General features: G+C 49.0%; 7 protein-coding genes across 7 annotated transcripts; 2 read left to right on the top strand and 5 right to left on the bottom strand.

Moving 5' to 3' along the window:
• Positions 1-380: 380 nt before the first annotated feature.
• P168DRAFT_172604 (WD repeat protein) lies at positions 381-4,445 on the bottom strand. Its single transcript, XM_024832902.1, has 3 exons — positions 4,370-4,445; positions 3,999-4,308; positions 381-3,940 (listed from the first exon to the last, which is right to left on the bottom strand). The coding sequence occupies exons 2-3, from the start codon at positions 4,255-4,257 to the stop codon at positions 480-482; spliced, it is 3,720 nt and encodes a 1,239-aa protein (XP_024692566.1). The 5' UTR covers positions 4,258-4,308; positions 4,370-4,445; the 3' UTR covers positions 381-479.
• A 685-nt stretch (positions 4,446-5,130) lies between these two features.
• On the bottom strand, positions 5,131-6,850 carry pmp47 (putative peroxisomal membrane protein Pmp47). Its single transcript, XM_024834422.1, has 3 exons — positions 6,274-6,850; positions 5,495-6,216; positions 5,131-5,441 (listed from the first exon to the last, which is right to left on the bottom strand). The coding sequence occupies exons 1-3, from the start codon at positions 6,387-6,389 to the stop codon at positions 5,326-5,328; spliced, it is 954 nt and encodes a 317-aa protein (XP_024692567.1). The 5' UTR covers positions 6,390-6,850; the 3' UTR covers positions 5,131-5,325.
• Positions 6,851-8,197: 1,347 nt separating this feature from the next.
• Positions 8,198-9,211, bottom strand: P168DRAFT_282670 (Rab family GTPase YPT1; the record flags this gene model as incomplete). Its single annotated transcript, XM_024835996.1, has 5 exons — positions 8,198-8,392; positions 8,457-8,684; positions 8,748-8,795; positions 8,863-8,986; positions 9,201-9,211. The coding sequence occupies 5 exons, from the start codon at positions 9,209-9,211 to the stop codon at positions 8,198-8,200; spliced, it is 606 nt and encodes a 201-aa protein (XP_024692568.1).
• Positions 9,212-9,973: 762 nt separating this feature from the next.
• Positions 9,974-13,304, bottom strand: P168DRAFT_237881 (M1 family metallopeptidase; the record flags this gene model as incomplete). The annotated part of the gene is made up of 12 exons (XM_024833578.1): positions 9,974-10,568; positions 10,625-10,837; positions 10,910-11,352; positions 11,411-11,481; positions 11,550-11,760; positions 11,815-11,840; positions 11,893-12,009; positions 12,071-12,188; positions 12,245-12,466; positions 12,519-12,943; positions 13,015-13,184; positions 13,270-13,304. 12 exons carry the CDS (start codon positions 13,302-13,304, stop codon positions 9,974-9,976), a joined length of 2,646 nt encoding a protein of 881 aa, XP_024692569.1.
• A 465-nt stretch (positions 13,305-13,769) lies between these two features.
• Positions 13,770-15,476, top strand: P168DRAFT_254857 (TFIIH/NER complex subunit SSL1). Its single transcript, XM_024834423.1, has 3 exons — positions 13,770-14,018; positions 14,097-14,432; positions 14,494-15,476. Exons 1-3 carry the CDS (start codon positions 13,789-13,791, stop codon positions 15,296-15,298), a joined length of 1,371 nt encoding a protein of 456 aa, XP_024692570.1. The 5' UTR covers positions 13,770-13,788; the 3' UTR covers positions 15,299-15,476.
• Positions 15,477-16,179: 703 nt separating this feature from the next.
• On the top strand, positions 16,180-17,195 carry P168DRAFT_327991 (DUF5572 domain-containing protein). Its single transcript, XM_024841303.1, has 2 exons — positions 16,180-16,470; positions 16,547-17,195. Exons 1-2 carry the CDS (start codon positions 16,220-16,222, stop codon positions 16,926-16,928), a joined length of 633 nt encoding a protein of 210 aa, XP_024692571.1. The 5' UTR covers positions 16,180-16,219; the 3' UTR covers positions 16,929-17,195.
• Positions 17,196-17,528: 333 nt separating this feature from the next.
• On the bottom strand, positions 17,529-20,111 carry P168DRAFT_238052 (Pumilio-family RNA binding repeat protein; the record flags this gene model as incomplete). Its single annotated transcript, XM_024833591.1, has 5 exons — positions 17,529-17,745; positions 17,800-17,890; positions 17,944-18,223; positions 18,337-18,963; positions 19,011-20,111. 5 exons carry the CDS (start codon positions 20,109-20,111, stop codon positions 17,529-17,531), a joined length of 2,316 nt encoding a protein of 771 aa, XP_024692572.1.
• Between the last annotated feature and the right edge of the window lie 676 nt (positions 20,112-20,787).

Below are 20,787 nucleotides of genomic sequence, written 5' to 3' on the forward strand. Positions count from 1 at the left end.
ATCCCCCGGGGTATGATATCACGAGATCGACGGATTGAGCCATGCGGGATCTTTGCCTAGATTCTATCCGGCGCTCCAGTGGCGGTGGCGGGGCTGTCTTGCTCAGCCACAACTGCTGATGATATACTTGGGTACAACCATGTCACAGGTGGTTACGCCGTAAAACTCGCGTAGGGCTAGGTACCACTGTAGATCTTGGACAGTTCTCAGCTACCGCTGCCGAGTTGTCTTTAGGAGTGCGCTATGCTGATAATTGTCAACTCCACTTAGAAGTTCTATAAGATCACAAACGGTGATCAAGACTACGTAATCAAGAAGTTCTAGTCTTGGTGGCTGGCATCTCTCCATTAACATGCCTCGTACACTATATACAAGAGTATCAATTACAGACTCAGGCTCAAAAGCGTGGTCATAAACAGGGGGTATCTTTGAAAAGCAGAAAATATGAAATCCATCTCAAGCGTACAGGGAGAAGCGCTTCATGGAATATTCGCATCAACAGTAGAGTTCTCTGGCCACCAATGGTCATCCTCCAATTTCTCTTCCAACTCCTCTAGGGCCCCACTGACCTCGGTGAGAGGTCTTTCACTCGAATGTAGAGGATCCGTGCGGAAAGACGATAGCGTTGCTTCATCAGTGTCACTTGTAAGATCAATGAGTTCGGGGATATCTGTCGTGGGCCGCTTAGCCGCCAGCTTGATAGGTTTGATGTCTTCATCTTCATCACTGCAGAGGTTGATGAAATTGTCTTGAGGGAGATCTTGAGAATAGTCTTGAGGAGAGTCTTGATAGCCAATTGCCGAACTCTCATGTTTTCGTTTGCCTTCGTTTTGTCGTCGATTGCGCATTCGAGAGAGTTGGACGCGAGCAGCATGATCCCGGCGAGCCTGCTCGTTCAGCCCTGGGCGACGTTCCAGCGGGGGCCCTTCAAGCTGCAGCACTTGATACTCTTTCCTCAGATTGACTCTCGACATCTGGTCTGGAGGTGTTCTTTCTGGCCGAGCCCAGGCGGCGAAAGGACCTTTGTAGTGTGGACCTTTGCCGACGCCATAAGTTGGGTGCCGTACGAGTTCACCTGAGGCCAGGAGGTCTTCCGCAAAGGAGATACCCGACTCGGTATCGGGTTCGTGTTGGGACGAAGATGCCTCTGACGCCCCCTTATACTCCATGGCAATCTCATCCGCGGAGAAAGGACCCGGTGATAGTATGTGAAGGGCACCAGCGGAATCTCCTATGAGGAGATTGGATTTGTCTTCTGAGAAGGCACCGCACATCACCCCCCCCTGCAAATTGACCTCGTCTCTGACCAGGGTATCTTCGGGGGATCTAAGGATATTCCAACGTTTCACCACGCCATCAGAGGCGCCTGTATACAAGGTGTCCATATCATCCCCCCAGACGGTCATCCTGACCCCCACGTCTGCCTCTTCCCTTGGGAGAGTCTCGTCAATTGGGTTTAGGGGGGTACCGTGTTGGAGCTTGTGAAGCAGCTGATTTTCCTTGCGGATATCCCAGGCGTAAATTGCCCCGTCCGTGCAGCTCGCCGTCAGATAGTTGGGATTGAGCGGGCAGAAAGTCACATCGTTGACGTCCAACGCGGGACACTCGAACTCGTGCGTCCGGTTCTTAGATAGCAGTGGTTGGTAAAGGCGAACAACGGACCGTGTGTCCCTGGAGGCCATCCCCGCCCTTCCATTCCCCACGGAGCTTGCAGTTGCAAAGTAGGGGATCGTTGGATGCCATTTGATATCGAAGATATTCTGTGAACAGTGGGAGAATTGTATAGGCGTTGCGGATGCCTCGCCAATACGCCAGGATGCGAGAAGCCCATTTTGCGACACACCGTCTTCTTTTTCAGACATACCGGCAAGCAGAAAGTCCTTCGTCGCATTGAGTGTTCCCCACACCAATGAGGTCGAGATCATTTCAGGGCATTTCTTCGAGGACGCCTCAAGAGGCGTATATCTTGACGAGTCGATCTGCCATAATCCAATGCGATGGGTACCAGTTGCGAGAAGGTTTCCTCGAAGAATCGACCGGGCCATCACTTCCACTTTCGAATCGTGGATAAAAGTTTTCAAACATCTTGGCCTGTGTCGAGGAAAATCCCACATTTTGACAGTCTTGTCGTAGCTTGAAGTGAAGAGTGCGTCTTCGAACCATTGCATACCAGTGACCGTCATGAAAAGCGGCGTATCATTCAGTATCCTGCTGTTTGTACGCGGACGAGAGATCCAGTGGTCGGGCAGCTCCTCGAGGCAATTGCTAACCAAGTCACCCACGAGCAGATTATTCCGTCGGTTGTAGTCCATGTTGTGTTCGTCGCATAAAGCCGTGGCACCTGCCGCGAACCAGGTTCCGTCAGGAGACCAGGCTAAAACATTTACATCGTTCGAGGCCCCCTTCCACGTCCTGTGAGTGATTAAGCGCGATTTGATCTGTGGGCGAAGCTTGCCTTCCACGCGGTGGCCCAACTCGCGGCCCTGCAACACTCGATTGAGCGTGGCCGAGCGCCGAGACGCGCGAGTAGACTGCAATCTATTACTCGGTTTCACGTCGGTGACTATGATCTTACTGGGGACGGATGGAAGACTGCCTCGTTTGGCGTCCTCGAGGAATAGATCGATGTCGGATCCCCTGCGTCGGCTCAAGATGGATACTTGTGGAAAGTAAGTTGGTAGTTGCATAATCGTTGTGGTGAAATCCGAGAGAGAAGCATTTGGATCCTTCAGTCCCAGAGCCTTGGTAAGATACCGCTGAGCACGAGCATGCCGGTGGTGTTGCGTGGTTGGAGTTATTGCATCCAGAAGCCACAATGTGTAATCGCTCGCCTGGGCCCTTGTGAGCAACGAGACGAGCTTGTTTATTTGGTTGATCCGTTTGCTAAACCCTGTCGGGACGCTGGATGTTTTCACAAGGTGTATTACTTGATCAGCAGGTGCCATCTCATGGCTCACTGACTGGCAGCAGCCAAAAAACTGTAATAAATCCAAAATTGCTTTCATTTCGTGCTCGAGGAAATCGACATGAGGCACTTCACGAAACGATGGACCACCATTTTGAACCCTCGTGGTATAATCAACCGGATTGCTTTGTGGAGAATAGCGTGCATGTTTCAAATCTTCCATATCGGCTGGTCCTTTCAGATACCATTTGGCGACTTGTAGTTCAGACGAATAATATATCAATTCATATTGCATGCCAGTCGAGTTGCCGATTGGGTCTTCGCCACGAGGCTGGGATGGGGAGCGAGACGGACTGGTTCTGCCACGTTCATGTGATGTGTCAAGCGGGTGATCTGTAGGCAGTGCCTCATTCATAGAGACTCCTTCGTCAAGATCATCGAAAAAATTCGGACACTGGTAATAATTAACCGGCTCGTTCCTCGCGCGTGTAGACCGCCGAATCGGGGATCCTCGACCCAGTGATCTGAGCTTCGAAGGTCCTTGAGATTTGTCCACATGCAACGGTCGTGAATCTTTCGATCCCGCACGCTTACGACCAGTAACGAGTGTTTCCGGTGTTACTGTGCTCCGGAAGGTCCGTGATGGTTCAGTTGGGGGTCGTGGGTGCTGCTGTCGGAGTTGTGGTGACCTGGTATGGTTCCTAGACGAAGGATTGCTATCGTGCTGTCGAGTTGCTACCCCAGAGACCTGCCTTTCCGTTGCTCCTGTGCTCCGGAAAGTCCGTGTTGGTTCGGCTGATTCGCTTGGTGGTCGTGAGAGCTTCCGTCGGGGTTGTGGTGACTTGTTATGGTTCCTGGACGAAGGATTGCTATCAGCCTGCTGGGTCGCTATCCCAGAAACGTGCGTTTCCGTTGCTCCTGTGCTCCGAAAGGTCCGCCGCGTTGGTTCAGTTGGTGGTCGGGAGTGTTTCGGACGGGGCTGGGGCGATTTTGTATGGTTCCTGGGTGGAGGATTGCCATCATCGTGTTGGGCTGCTATCAATTTTTTCGTTAGTAAGACATCGTTGAAATAGTTCGTCCAGGCATCGCCTACCGATGAAGTTGGAGTTGCCTCGAGTCTGTCCAGTACCGTCTGGGGTGCCATTATTGTCCAGGGCGCCAGGGGTCAGCGGAGACTTCTGTGGTTTGTGCGAAGAAGAATGCCTCGTGAATTGTGATAATAACACCTCGTATTCTTCAGTTAATATCGACTCTTCAGAAGAGCTGAGCTCAGCGTAGAGTGGCGTCCGTCGGCTGATAAAGGCCTCAGGCCGAGAGCTTCGGCCCCTGGCGCCCGTGAGATTTTGGAACATGCTATGTGGTTTTCCGATGGCGAGCGGCGGGGGCCTTGATCTTGTGGCAAGCTGAGACAGTCAGAAGAAGCCATGGTGAAAAAGGTATGAGCATCAATTGATACTTACTTACATCTGCAGGCGCTACATTCAACCATGGAAAGCTGGATCGCGCTCGGTGGGGTCTAGCTAGGGAGTTTCGTAGATAGCTCGACTCCCCACGCTTGCGTCATGGATCAAAAATTCATCCAGTTCACTAGGTATGGTCGAAACATAGTACTAGTGATGTGGTAAGAATTTCCATGAACACAAAGATGGAGTTGCGATTCCAGGTTACTAATCACTGGCTTTGGTAGAGGGAGCCGCAAGAGAGAGAGAGAGGGAGGGAGAAGAAGCAGAATATAGGCTGTTTGCTTGTGCATCAAATTCAATTTTGGTCGGTTGGTGTTTTGAGATCAATACAATCCTTGCAAAAGCAAATGGCCTGGCCGTTTAGCAACGCGGAAACGCGAAGATAAGCCCGACGTGTCTGCCACACGCTCTAAACAGGGCAGGTAATTGACTTGGGGTTCTCGTCCCAAAGCAGCAGGCGGTCTGATCACTTCTTCTTGAAGAACGTGACAACATCATCGAAGGAACAATGAAAACCACCCAAACATATACAAACAAAGAGATCTATGTATTACTATAATATCGACAAGGTTGTATCATTGAACTATGAGACATTGGACGTCTCAGACATTCAAACAAATTGTGACAATATATAAAGCTCTTGACGCGACAATAGACAACGCTAAATCACCAACTGATGGGGCCATCAAATCCCATCAATAATATTTGACCATTTCATCGGTCCTCACATATAAAGTACCAAAGAGTCCCGGATGATATGTTATAGAGTTATATATATGGATAATGTTCACAGCCTATAGTAGAAACTAAGGTCTTTAATACACACTCAGGCCAATTTGGTATATGACAAGAACATAAAAGCCTGGAAAAGACACATTGATGATACACGGCCAATGAAGGAGATCTATAAGATTCCCTTCGACACTTTTCACAGCCAGCCTTCGCACATTGCTACCCTTACCGGGAAACCTTACCTCTCTTACGCAGAGAGATCATCATGTCATATAAGACATCCTTGAAAGCGAACAAGAATGCTGCCGTGATAGCACTCTGAGTGACCTTGGGTCCGATACCTGTGTTTTATAAGCTTCCGTCTTGCTTGTGGGGTTTGAGAGTCATGCAATACCTTTGTACAATCCCACGTAACCCTCTTCCTTAATGATCCTCTTCAAGCTGCCGTTCAGGCTCTCCTTAGGGCCATCTCTGCTGGCCACGTGCGCTCGGCTCTTGATGGTGATATAAGGGTATGTGATCGAGGTGGCAAGGATCTTGCCCAGGGCGCCAAGGTAGAAGGCATCCTTCGGGGTCATGCGTCTCCGGCGCTCCACCATGTTCTTCAGTTGTTCGAAGATGGTATATTGGAGGATGGGGTTGATCACCAGCACCAGAGCTGGCAGAACACCGGCGAAGAGGGCCTTGGGGCCCTCCTTCTGCAGGAGTTCCATAAGGGTGCTGATCGTCGACGTCCGTTGCTTCTTCTCGGCCGTCTGTCCCTCGGGTTCGGCCTTGCGAGCCGTCATCCTGGTGTTGATGACCCAGATGGGATTGGTGAGCAGGACCGTTGCGCTGCCCGCGATAGCCCCCGCGATCATAGATTCGACTGTCGTGAGTTTCTTCGAGGCGCGGCCAGCCTTGTCGGCTGCCCTTTCGAATGCCGAGCGCGTCCATTCATACCAGTAGTAGTACACGAAGTTGGTGACACTGATGCCAAACAGCGCGGACTCGAGGCCGGAATAAAGTCCCCCGAACCCCTCCCGCTGGACGATGCGACGGATGGCATCCACGGTGGTTGACTGCGCACGCTTGGATTCAACCTGGGCTCTGGTTGAGAGGGTAATTAAAGGATAACTATAGATTGAGGAATGTCAACGACTATACGTTTTATTAATTATGGGGCCAACCTACGTCAGGACCATTGAAAGAATGCCACCGCCTGCGCCGGCCAAAGCATGAGCGATATTGTCGCCCTGCTGGACAGCGGCCACCACCTTCGCTTGTCCTTCGCTTCTTGGTTGAGACATATTGGGGTGCTGGTCGGGAGGGGAAAGACGTAAGAAGACGTTGTAATATCGAGTGGATTTGCCAACTAGATGGAGATAGGATCTTCAAGGGTCAAATCAGTAACCGCATAGACCGTACAATCAATAGAGAGCGACTTCTGTATATCAAATACAAATGACAAGCAATGAGTGGAAGGTGGGGAATGTATGGGAGACAAAGGGGAAATAAGGTTGTGAAAAGGGGGGAAATAATGACCCTAAATGAAGCAGGCCGGGGATGTTTTGGTTGTTGGGGCGCGAGAATGATTCGGCTCTGGCTGGGGAATGATGATTTTCATGACGTTTGCCGAATGATGTGCCTCGGTTGATGCATGCTTCCTCCTCACCCCCTCCGCTGTCCGAGACTTGGGGTCTGGTTCAGTCATATATCACTGAACATGGTGCACCATGGATTGGCGATGTCAATCTGAACAGAATCATCATATTGTATTCAATACAAGCTTGCTAAATATAAGAGGGTATAGAGGGGATGTTTTAGAATATTACCAGCAGGGCGGCCAGGTACCATCAACAAATACTCAGTGACTTATTCAAGAACAACAACTACACCGCAAGCCTCCTACCCCAATACTTTCATCTGGGTATACAATTACTATCCTATCCTTCCTAGATTTTTATGTCAGTCTTGGCCTCGACATATCACCTCGGGCTGCATAGTGGTGGTATCCTCAACCATCGAGCAATAATTTAGTTCTACTCCGTACATAGAGATAAGTCTTTGATAGACACTAGGGTAAATGACAGACCACTGCATATTATGATCCAGCTATGTTATTACAGTATAAATCTCACGTTGGGTGGACTCGATCAGTTTGTCTCCTTGCTTAGCATGTGACGCCCAACTGACCAGTCCCGTGCAATAACTCGAGGCTTCCCTATCATATGATCGACCGGTCGTTTCATTCTAGTAATCTAAGGTAATCTCAATCTGTGACTGCTTTAAGTCAGTAGCGTACCACCTCTCGATCACGACAATCAAGACACAATAATCTCTTTGGGAAGAGATCCTCGATTCCGAGGCTCGCCAGAGTCAAAGCACACGCGCATATTCGACGTTCAACGTTCCTACGGATTCTCCTTTTCTAAGATCTATTCGTGTGCCAATCGGCCTTATGGAAGAAGCATGCGGTCACCTGTCCTGGGCCAACATGTGACGCTGCAATCGTTGTTTTTTTTTTTTTTTTTTTTTTTTTTTTTTTCAGATCTCAATCCAATTGATCACCTGTCGCTGACATTCTAACTGTAATCACAAAATAGAAGGAACGGGCCTTCCACAATAAAATGGGAGTTCACCCGGGTTGTCGAAAGCCACCACATATTCATGGTCTTCTCATTAATTGATCCCGACAAGGATACGAAACGAATCCAACTACTTAGAAAGAAAGATTAAGGCGAGATCTGAAATGAAAATGCTGCAGGGAAGCCACAAATAAAAAGAAGAGATAAGGAAACAAAACAACGAAGATAGAGAGCATAAACACCTGCAGTATAAGCATATAGAGGACAGAAACACAGGCCGTCTAAAACATGGCGAAGAAATCGACCACGTGGTTCGATAAGAACAAAGAGAAAGGGAAGTGGAAGAGAGGAAGTCTGCCGGGCGGAAGGGGGAGGGAGGGCAAAAGGAGGAACAAGGGGAGGGGATATCCGTGATACAGCCTGTGCTATGGCGCAGTCAAACTAGACCGTCCAATTCCGGGAAGCAGTGAATAGATTCTGTGATTCTATTGCAGTCAAATGGGCGCAGAGCACGGTACTTCATGATTCGTTTAGCAGCATCCGCCTGCAGACCCGGACTGAACACCTTGACCCTGTCCGACTTGCACAGTCGGCTTGTTGTTGACGGTAGCAGTGCCCATGCGTTCCTTGATCTGTCTTGCCATCGTCAAGAAGGCCTGCTCCACGTTCGAGGCATTCTTGGCAGACGTCTCCAAGAAGGGAATTCCAAGGCTATCAGCGAATTCCTAAAACGACCAGTATGTTAGATTTTGTAGCAATATCAGAGTCGTTAGTCTGAGAGTAAGCTACCTTTGCCACTGTGTACTCCACGACCTTCTTGTCCTCCATATCGCTCTTGTTGCCAACAAGCAGCTTGTTGACGCCCTCAGTAGCATAGCGATCGATCTCCTGCAGCCACTGCTTCACGTTGTTGAACGAATCCATGTCGGTCACATCATAAACAACACAGATACCGTGGGCACCACGGTAGTAGGACGAAGTGATGGTGCGGAAGCGCTCCTGGCCAGCAGTATCCCACTGGAAGAGGTGTCAGTGGATTTCGTCATAAATGAACAGACCGCTCTGGGAGGGTTGCCTTACAATTTGGAGCTTCACAGTCTTTCCATCCAGTTCGATAGTCCGGATTTTCTACCACTCGACGGTTAGTTTGATGAGAGTCTAGGGAGGTCGGATGTGAACGGGCGATAGGACATACGAAGTCGACACCGATGGTGGAGATATAGCTTTCTGTGTAGGTGTCATCGGCGAATCGAAGCAGCAAACAGGACTTTCCGACACCGGAGTCTCCAATAAGGAGAAGCTTGAACAGATAGTCGTATCTGATATGACATAATGATTAGGATGACAGGAGACAGAGACGCAGGGTCGCTGGTTTCAGCAAAGGGGTAAAGTAGCAGATCGAATAAACGAGGTCAATACTCTAGTTATTTATAACATGGTCAGCGATGTCAACGTCAAGGAGTGCTCATGTAGAGACAGAAGCTACACGAGGGATGGGTGTGTTTGGCTGTGGGTGGCCAGTGGACTTACCACTCGGGGTTCATGATGGATGGAGGGAGGGTGTATTCGCTGGGTTGGACGGAGGCTGTTCTGAAGCAAGGTGGGAACTCGAGAGTAGTGGGTGGATGATAAAGACACGAACGGCGGTAAAAGAAGCGATGTAGTGATTGCCTAAAGGTGTAGACTTGGATGGACTTGGGCGGCGTCTTGAACTGGCAGTTGTTGAGTGCAGGAGAGCAGGCGAGCCCAGCGTGCAAGTTTCCTCGAAGAGGCTAAGACCGGCCTAACTAATTTAAGTGCTTGTCTGTGACCGTTTCACGTTCCCCCCTTCCATGACCCATCTAGTTTAGTACTCGAATCAGGGCCGACCTTCACCCTGGACTACGTTTTGCCCGGTGATCATTGAATCTAACTGAATACTACTACGAAGTAGGTACCTACATTCTATATTCTTGGCCATGAAGAATTCATGTTCATTGCTGGATGAATTTACCATGATAATCCGCCCTGTACCTACCCATACGTTTACTTCCTGTATCATTACAATTACATAAGCAGTGTCACGTGCTGATAAACCGATTCATTGAATCCAACTAGTACTACGGAGTAAACAGGAGGTTAATACAGGTAACCATGCATCTGTCAAGTCGAGCAGGGCAAGATTCCGACGTGCAAATCCTTGATCGATGGCGGTGGGTTCCAATCTATTTTGTAGACCTATCGGTATATCAAACCCTGGCCTTTCTCCCAATCTTAGCCAACCACTTCCAACCAACACATCATGCATGCACTTTGGCGCTCTACCATCAGGCATAGCCATGGGCCGCAAGCCACTCGAGGACAAGTTTCTCATCCCGTTCCTTGTAGCGTGCGTTAGTCCTGATGCTGTCAGAGACGATCACTAATGCTCGATCATATGCACTTGTGTCCTTGTTCTGGAAGAACGAGGCGATATCGTCGGCAATACTGTGGTCGGCGAACTTGGAGAGACCCATGCGGACGAATCTCTCAAACACAACATTGTTCGCGGATAGGCGGGTCTCGACAGCGCTCCAGTTGTTTTTGATGTATTCCCACAGTAGACCTCGCACCTTGGAGTTCGCGGCCAAAGAAGCAGCACCGTTGTGGACATCTTGGACCGCCACCTTGTCGGAGAACACGAAGTTCAAGTAATCGTTGACAAGCTCCGGCTTTTTGGTACGCCCAAGAGCTGCCAGACAGATTTCCTTCCCATCGATTGAGGTTGTCTTGGAATACTCTTCCTTCACGGCATTGTACTCCTCGTGTCCGCCTTCCGAAATTGCGATGCCAAAGATTGCCGATCGAAGGTTCGCGTGTAGGGCACTCTTATCCTTGCCGGTAGCCCAAAGGTCGAAACGTCGTTTAGCCTCTGCGACAATCCTATATTGTAACATTAATTTGGTATTTGTGCGTCGTTCTCATGGAATGTGACCTACCCTTCGTGGCCAGCTACACCGGCCATTCCGATAAGAAGCTTCCGGAGCTGTACGGTAAGATAATCTTCATTCGCCTGAAATTCCCATCCAAGCTTATCGGCAGCAGGAGATGCTAATTCGCGGGTGAACTTTTTCAGCCCGGCAGTCACTGTTTCATTCTGAGAGAAAACAGAGCGTAGGTTTGAAGCGGACGATGAAATTTGAGACCAGACCCTAAATGTCTATTAGCACTGCTCTTCAACTGGACGCGTATTCAAGACAATCCCCCCCCCCCCCCCGACTCACAGGTAATCTCGCTCTGTCTTAAACCCTTCCAGAAGAACTAAGAGAGCAGCAGAGGTGCCTTCTCCAGAAACAGCCAGCGCGGCTGCGTCGCCAATCAGACCAATCTTGTCTTCAGTGCTCAACAAATCCAGAGACTTTCCGAGCTTGGCCAATCGATCAGCAGGATAGTTGGTTCTATAGAACCCGGAAAGGTCTTTGTTAATCTTATAGAACGAATCTTGACCAACGCCCTGGACAGTGTCAATCTTTGTAGTGAGGGCACGAGATTCGACAGTCTCCAGTGTTTGGCCGGATTTGACTCCCAGAGGAATCCACCACGTTGTCTCGTCCTCTTCAGGTTTCGCATCTCCTGTTGAAAGGAATCGATTTTGGCGAACGCTGATTTGACCGGGCTCCTCGGCCACAGTAACGACAGGGAACCCTATCTTTCGAATCCACGGGTCCTTGAATGCCAGTCAGCAGATGATACTGGGCGTAGATATGGAAGTTTTTGTGGCTCACCATGAAGCTAGTGACATCCTGGTTCGAAGCTTTGCTCAAGGCGGACCAAAGGTCGCTAGTTGTGGCATTTCCTGAAGGTTGCACCTTGTAAGTCCCTATTTAACGCCAGATGGCTCCGTTATTTGAAAAGTAAGCTCACCATATGCATTGGTTTTGAGATATTCAGCCACTCCCCGAAGGAATACCTCCTGACCAAGATGGTTACTCAACATCCGAATCACGGAACTTCCTTTGAGGTAGCTAATATGGTCGAAGATCTGATCAACCTCAAGAGCATTCTTTACTGGAACTTCGATCGGATGCGATGCGCGCAACGAATCGAGGTAGAACGCTTGTTGAACACCTTCAGCCTAGAAACAGTTAACCTCTGGATTGACATCGCAATTACCTCTAGAATTTCGTACGACAAACTGGGACCAGATGTTCCATTCTGTGCCAAGACGTTAGATCTCAGTCGATATTCAAAGATGATGGAGGCTTACCAGGGTAAAAGTGGTCGACGGCCAACCAGCCAACCCAAGTTGCGAACCCTTCGTTCAGCCACAATTCATTCCACCAATCCATCGTCACGAGATTACCGAACCATTGATGGGCGAGCTCTAGAGATCTTTAGTTAGACGAGATGATGGTTCATCAGGCGACTGGAGGAGGCGGACTAACCATGCGCCACTACATAGGCAATGCGATTCTTGTACCGAGTATCGGATATGCCCTCCTCAAAGAGGACAGCGGTCGTTCTATATGTCACAAGTCCCCAGTTCTCCATCGCACCCATGGCCTATTGTATCAAATATGTCAGAAGCTATAATAGAATGTTCGGAATAAAGGGCTTACAAATTCATGGACAGCAAGGAGGTCGGCCTTCGGCAAAGGATATTCGATCTCAAAGACTTCAGAGAAATAGTCAACAGTGCGATGAGCACATTCGAGAGCAAACCGAGCTTGCTCTTTCAGGCCCTTTGTGGTATAAACGCGGACAGGGATACTCTTGCCCTGGTACTTGCGTTCGGTCATAGCCTCAACGTATTCGAAGTCGCCAACAGCCCACGCAAGAAGCTTGACCTTTGTTAGACATTTCATTAGATCAAATAGGGAATGAATGGCTTACATAGGTGCTCATCACGGGAGTCCTTTCAAAAGTCACGAATTTGAGCTCTTGGCTACTGCCGTCTCTTTCCGACTTGACAGGCATGTTGCTCAGGGCTGTCAGTCCTTTGGGCACTTCGATCTCGAAGTCGAAGGTCGCCTTGAGATTCGGCTCGTCAAAGCATGGGAAGGCTCGGCGTGCGTCGCATGACTCAAATTGTGTGCTCAGCATGTACTCAAAATCATCCTCTTTCGGGGTGTCCGCAGTCGATTGGACCGCTGACTTGTATTTCGACCGATAGAACCCAGCCATAGCGTTATTCATCGTTCCCGTGAATGCAATATTTAGCTCCACATCTGATGGAGCAATTTCATCTGGGAACTTCATGGTCACGCGTTCGGAAGTTTTGTCGTAGGTTATCTCGGAAGCCCTGGTAAGCACCGCGCCTGATACGAACTATCAGTATATCCACCAATTTCAGAGGTTCATATATCCAAGTAAAGTAATTCATGCTGACCATCTTTTCCGGCGATCTCCGCGTGCTGGATTTCAATCTCCTTTGAGTTCAAAACAATGTCCTTGGTGGGCTGGGCGACTTTGGTGGTTATTTTCAAATTGCCCTTGTAGCCCCAAGAGCTGCCAAGTTGCAAGTCGTAAAGCGATACATGGTAATGGATCGGTTTAACCCTAGAGCGCTGTCAGATTCCACCGTCACTTGTCCCTTTCAATCCATTTCCATTTCCATCTGCAGTGGGGAGAGGTTTTCACTCACGCGTCCGGGAGAGTTTCTCTGTCGTTGGTAGCCATTGCGCGTATTTCAGCGGAGCAATATCTCGTAAAGGTGAGAGGATTTGTGACCGCAGTCAAAGGTTGGCGGAAGGACTGAGGGCACGAGGAGAGACGAGAACGAGAAATGGGGCGGGGTCGCGAGCAGGTGGTCAACGAGCGGGGGATGGAGGGGCGGGGGAGACGATGACATTGGACCGATGGTGTGGCCACGCCAGCACTCAATGCAACACACCTTCTCCTCCACATTGGTTCGAGGAAATTCACCCGGAGTGGAGGCTGCCTTGGTGGGGAAGATTTCAGTTTATCGATAGTTGATAGACGTTAAAATTATTCCCCCAAGGCTTTGAAGCAAGGAATTGCAAGCTGCTGCAGTGCTGGGTTGTCCGAGAGAGCTCCGGCGGAGCTTGGACCAGCCTGTCGATCGATCCTAGTTCCGACCAAGCTCCGGCTCCGGTCAACCGCCGTGTCACAGTCCACCCAATTCACCACTGTTGCTGCGGTCATGGCCGATTCCGATGAAGATTATATTGGAGAACTCTCGGAAGACGGTGAAGAAAATAATGTCGTTCAGCCACGAGGAGGGTCCGCTCGGGTTTCTCGCTCAAGGAGGAAGAGACAACGCGGAGGCGCCGAATGGGAGGTTTCGCGAACGTGGGAGACACTCGTCGAGGGTGCCGATGGAACGATCAGCTCCACGGTCGAGGGTCTCCTCGAAGCTGGAAAACGGAAGAGGTATGTTGGGTCTTCCCACGCGTCGAGTCGTCGCCCTCGATATTCCCTATGGCATGGTGCGCTGACCTTCAACGACAGGCTCCTGAAAGACACCACCCCGTTGCAACGGGGTATCATTCGACATCTTATTTTAATCTTAGATTTATCGCAATCGATGACGGAGAAAGACCTGCGACCTACGCGATACCTTCTCATGATCCGATACGCCCAAGACTTCGTGAAGGAATTTTTCGAGCAGAATCCGATCGCCCAGCTTGGAGTACTTGGTTTACGAGATGGTTTAGCAATTCGGATCACTGACATGAGTGGAAATCCGACTGAGCATATCAGCGCGATTCAGGCTCTCAGAGACGATGACCCAAAGGGCCTACCCAGTATGCAAAATGGCCTGGAGATGGCTCGCGGCGCTCTATTGTACGTCTCACGCACATTTATGTTAGAGTTTTGACCTACGGAGCTAATCTATATCTTATAGTCACACCCCAAGCCATGGCACCCGGGAGATTCTGATTGTCTTCGGGTCGCTTCTGTCCTCAGACCCCGGCGATATACACCAAACAATAGCCACACTTGTCAATGAACGGATTCGGGTTGGGATTGTCGGCCTTGCCGCTCAAGTCGCTATTTGCCGAGACCTTTGCTCAAAAACCAATGGCGGCGATGATACCGCTTATGGCGTGGCGCTCAATGAGCAACATTTTCGTGAGTTGATGATGGATGTGACGACTCCACCAGCCACGTATTCTCAGAAACAATCCGCGAGCTCCCTCTTGATGATGGGCTTTCCGTCTCGTACCGTTGAGACGTTGCCCTCGCTTTGCGCCTGTCATTCGAAACCTTCTCGTGGAGGATATTCATGTTCTAGGTGTGACAGCAAAGTCTGTGGCCTCCCCGCCGAGTGTCCTTCTTGCGGTCTAACCCTGATTCTTTCGACCCATCTTGCTCGATCGTACCACCATTTATTCCCTTTGATCAACTGGGTGGAAGTTCCGTGGCAACGGGCTTCCCTTAGTACCGCATGCTTTGCTTGCGGTATGTCTTTCCCTCCAGTACCTCCCAAGGATCAATGGCAACACACAGAAAGCCACTCCAAAGGGATGAGTGTAAGCAGTCGCTATGAATGCAATGTGTGCAGGAACCACTTTTGCATCGACTGCGATGTATTTGCACACGAAGTCGTTCACAATTGCCCTGGTTGTCAGAGTGGAGTTGTGTCTTCTGAGAAGCCGGAAACTTCTAATACCAAGAAGATGTCACAAGATATGGACACTTCGGTATAGCGCATTTGCGCTTGAGTTCACATGAGGAATTTACATAATGCATGGGTGGTGTTATCTCTCTCTCTCTTTTTCCCCTTTTCATGTTCCTTTACCCTTTTTTTTTTCTAAAACTTTGTGTATTCTCTTTTGTCGGCTTGGGTAGCTGAATGTTATTCATAGAGTTTATGCCTGTTTAGCGCTTATGTTTTGACGAAGATTTACTGTATAAACTTGTTCAAGAATTGGTCAGAGGTCAAGCAAAAATCCATGAACATGGAAGAGAATTCATCTCGAAGATAAACAATAGTGACAAGGACAACATCTACAGTGGAAATGCATACAGCCGTATCCTGAGTTAGGTTGCTAACCAGGTCCTGCGTTTGATCTGATAATATTGATGGATTTTGGACGCGTTCAATATTGATTCTACACCAGCATACGAGTACAATCTCAAAAATAGGAAGATATACCTATAGTATCACTGAAAATATCACTGTATAGTACATTTCAACTATGACAATACACTGGAAGACCCAATTATATCGTCTCATGTTGATTAGGAATTGCTCCCCTTCAATAAAAAGGATCCTCGGCCCCTGATCCTGATTACCTACTTATTCGGCATGTGCTCGATTGGTGGGATGGCAGAAAATACCCGCAAGCGGTGTACCGTAATGGCGGGGTTTGTATGGATGTTGTATTATTACCCCCCTACGGATACCATATGTGATAAATAATGCATTAATACTGGGGTGGCCCGCCATACGTCACAACAACATACTATCAACATATGATTCGGGCCTGAGAGCCATATCAACCTTCTTCTGCATCTATAAGAATATTTGCTGACGCGCATAACAACTTCCTGACGTCTGGTCTTTCAGACTCCTCAATTTACTCCTTCTCCCCCTTTCGAATTGTACATATACCGTTCTCACCATCATGGAGACAACCCAATCTCCAGAACTATCCTCGGCCCCATCTGGTGGGACGACTCAAATCCCCGGCGCCTACGAGAGCCCAGCAACAGAATCTCTCTTCAAACAGTTAGAGTCGTATCCTTTTCTCACGGATCGGGAATTTGCCAGCGGTCTTTCAATAATCCTCGGTCATCCGGAGACGCCCGCGACTGAAGCCGAGATTAGCCGCACGGATGATCTTGTCCTGCAGGCCAAATGTTTCTATTTCTCCAAGTGAGTGCGCTTTATCCTTCCCAGAGGAACGATTTGACCAGGGACTGATCGTGATGCTCACTCGGGGGTTATGTAGAAAAGCGAACCTTTCGGCACCTCTAGATTTCGCGGCTTATAAACATTGGTTGGGTTCGGTGACAGCTCCTGCGCCTTCAGAGGGAGCCAAAACCGCGGAGACCCAGCAACATCAATTGAACACGTCGACAGCAGTTGAACAACCATTGACTGAATCACCGGGGCAAGGAACCCGCCATCAGGAACCGAGCTACCCTTCTTCATTCGCACATATAGTCGAACTCATCACTACTGGTCAACCGATCCCGGGGATCCAGCAAATTCCAGACACCGTCTTGACAGGCCATGACACGCCGAGCTCGAAACCGAGCAGGCAGAAGCCGTGGGAGAAAAAGAATGCTGATAACCACACTCAAGAGCAAAACACGGCCACAGGGCAGTAGCTAGTGCGGGCACGCGCGTTGTCCATTGATGATTCCACTTATAGAAAAAATAATCGAAGGCTGTGCTATTGCTTTAATGGAATGAGAAGATTGAACCACCTGGGGAAGTCACCCCTGCTTTCGGGGCAGAATATAAGCAATAAGGAATGACCTGATATGGTACATGACATATGACCGTGGATAGAAACACAACAAGTGCTGTTTGATTCGGTAAACCAACGCTCCTGCATCAACAATTCACATCTGTAATTGCCACTTTATGCTCATAAAATATTCTTCATCTTCCTTCAAACTGGCCGACTCATTGCTTAATTGAAAGATCGTAGGGGTCATTCTAGAGAATTGACTTGGGATAAACTAGGAAAACATGGATGAATAGCAAGATGAGAACCATATTCGTCGTTTTCTCGTCGTCCTCGTACCAAATTCGATGGGCGCACTTGGCTTAGGGTTTCTGCGCGGAAGCTGCGCGTAAGTCTCGGATAAAGATCAATCTGGTCGTTCAATCAACCAGTCAATAATTCGTAGCATCTTAGTAAACACAGCATCTGACGTATGGAGAACTTCAGAGGTAGTTCTGTTCGCTACCGGTGAGTTGACTCAGCGGAACGGCGCGTAGTTGGAATTCCACTGGTTGCCACGATGGAATCTTCCAGTATGGTGTCCAGCGACTTGGAATCTGTCCTCGGTATAGTTGTTGAAACGATTGACTTGGATTCCAGCACCTGGTCCCGGCCGAGTCGCATGGGATGGGTTGCAGCAAAGCATGGCTACACGAGATCCGAACTTCGAACCACGCAGAGAAACCATGTGTTTTCTATTTTACCTTTGTTAGAGATGCATGACACCATATAAGAAAATAGGGCAGAACCTGATATGACTGGCTACAAGCTCACGCTGGTGTGGTGCAGCATTCATCAAAATCCACTGGATCAAGTAGTTGCCGTACTGATCTCCAGCGACTGCCAAAATTCAGAATAATCTCAACACAGGCCGAGGGCGGTTCTAAACTCACTGTCAATCAAAGGCATTCTAGGTCGATCAGTACGGCCGGTGCACACTCGAGCGAGGTAGCGGTCCAAGAACTCCGGACCTCCTATTTTCAGACATTTTTCTACTATTTTAGAGGCAAACTGGTCCATGCTATAATCAACCGACCAGTGGATGATATGCTCAATGGCACGGCTTTTGTCGTGAGAAGCACCATGCTCACATATGTGCTGGATACACCAATTCCCGAATTGACCGTGTGCAAGCACGTCAATCTTAGCTAGCACTTCTTCGATAGCCGGTCGCTGGATATTGTCAGTGAATTAGACCAGGACAATCCAAATCACGCCCATGTATGCATATTCTCCTGTCCGAAGAATGGGGGCACTGGACGGTGCTTGGTATCGGGGACTCTCACCTTTTCATCCTCCACACAATTCTCAAATATATTCTGAACTACTAGACTCCCTGTCTCACCTAAGGCGACCTCATGCCACATTCCGCGCAGTGCGTCGTTGACTTTAGCCATGATTTGAGGTGGCTCCCCACTCCAGCGCAACTCGAAGAGTTTCTGCCAGACATGGCACGCATACCGATGTATGACTGTTTCTGGGATTCTGCGCAACAACTCGTGAACCATAACAGCCTTATGCTCCTCGGGGACACAGTCAAACGCCTTTTGGATTACGTGGCAACCAAAAGGGTCCATGCTGAGGTTCAAGGTATTGCCTTTGATTGCATTGGCAATGGCAACAACTTGTTCCGAAGTGCCATGTTCGAAGCAACGTTGCACTAGAAAGTTGCCAAATCGATTGACCATAAGTGGGTAAGCCTGATGCACTATCGCTTCAATGATATCGTACTTTTGCTCTGTAGTTCCAACTTTGAGCTTCTGTTGCAGGAAAATGGACGCTTGTTGGTCGTTATTGCAGACAATCTTGTCTACAATGTACCTCCAATCGCAAGAAACGTTCTTGTCGAGAAGTCGGCGGTAGTTTAACGGCTCAAGTGGTGAAACGTAAGTCTGGTTGTAGTTCCCGCTCATCTAAATATCTCAGCTTATGTCAAGTAATTAGTTGGAATGTCGCTCACCGATGAATTTCCCCAAGGCACTACGGTTGTACTAGAAGAAGTGAACTCAGTGGCCGTGGGAGACAACGGGGTGTCAATATGTCTCTGGGAACACGAGGGGGTCGGGAAATATCCAACTTGCTGATAAGTACTCTGTCGGTTGGTTGGCGATCTGGGTATATTTCCACCAGGAGAACCGGTCGAAAACGTCCCCCAAGGCGAGTTTTGGGCCGGAAAACAAGATGCACCACGGTTTGTTTGAGTGAATGATCTGCGTGGCCCAAAGTTGGGGCTTTGAAGGTACCTGGCTGGCTCACCAGAAAACCGCGTATCGGCATTGCAGGTTCCAGGGGAGGGCCCTGAAAACACCCTGTGGGATGCTAGAGGGTGACCAATGCCATCGGTGTTCGCAGTTGCACCACCCCAAACGCCACCGGCTTCTTGACCAAATGGATTGATAGGCCAGGGCAGGGTCTCGCCATAGCTTTTATCGGCAGTCCCAGCATTGGCGTTCATCCCCAGTGCCCCTTGTGTTGGGGTAACCCAGAAGCCTCGTGCCTTACCATACGCACCAGAAGAAAGTGCATCCGATATGTCTGACTGAGAATCATCTTGGGCGTTCCATCTATCCTGGAGATGATTGAAAGCTGGAATGGAGGCGTTGAATGCATTCTGCAGGTTGCTTATTGTCTGCTCGGAGATTTCACGCTCACTAAACTCCGCTTCAGAGGGAGAACCAAGAGCCTGGTCTAAGGTGTGTTTGATCACACGTGTCTGTGCCAACTCCTGCTCTTGCAATGCAATTTTGGAATTGGCTGCGATCAATTCCTGCTTCAAGCGAAGCACTTCAGGTGTCTCGACAAGTCCCGCATCAAGACCGACGGTATCCATGAGCGCAGGAGCATGGAGTGATTCTTTGACGGCCGGATGCAACGATGTGCGGAGTGACTTGCCGATTTCTCCATAATTTCCCGGGGCAGTCATACTATTGGTAAGATAGTCATCTTGATTCTCAACCAGTGCCTGGTGCTCAGTCAACTTCGTGAATATTCCTTGTTTTAGCGAAGATTGAGCGATGAAAGACCGAGGCTTTGGTGAGAGTTTGGAGAGCAACCTCTCCATTTCAGAGTTCTTAGGTGCAGACAAATTTGTTGGCCGCTCTAGCTTCTGCTCACGAGTTTGGAGGTTAGTTTAGAGTCCTAAACCATTCGGGGAAAGGGAACGAGAACCCTCACCTTGGATGCTTGACTGCCCTCATGCTCGACTCTTGCCTGGAAGTTTCCAAGACTGGAACGTTTCAAGGGATCGGAAGGACTATTCGAAAGCTTTGTACGTCTGATATCCTGCAATTGGAGAACATAATCAGACTCGAATTCTTTTCAGGGTCTCCGCGTGGCTGGGAATTGCAGACAACTCACTGATGTTTCGCTGCACCCATCACTAGGGAAGTTCTTTCCTTCAGAACTTTTGCGGTCAAACTTAGGTGATCCAGTTGAATAGAGAGACATATTGATCTTTAGACAAAGTCTGTCTGGAATCTGCAATTCAACAATACAAACCAACGAGCAAACGAGGAAATCTTGCAGACAACGAAGTAAAGGTCAGAATTATTCTGTTTATAGGACGTCCACGCTGCACAAAATCCAGTTGTTCACATGAAAAGACAGTCCAACAGCAGAACAAATGTGTATGAAATGACTATTGGTGAAATATAAGTTTTGGTCAGTTTTTATCTTGTATTTGAGGGGGAAAAGACAAACCAGGTAGATAGAGTACCAGAAAATCAGAAGCAAGACCT

The sequence above is a fragment of the Aspergillus campestris genome, assembly GCF_002847485.1.
Source record: "Aspergillus campestris IBT 28561 chromosome Unknown P168scaffold_7, whole genome shotgun sequence".
Lineage (NCBI taxonomy): Eukaryota > Fungi > Ascomycota > Eurotiomycetes > Eurotiales > Aspergillaceae > Aspergillus > Aspergillus campestris.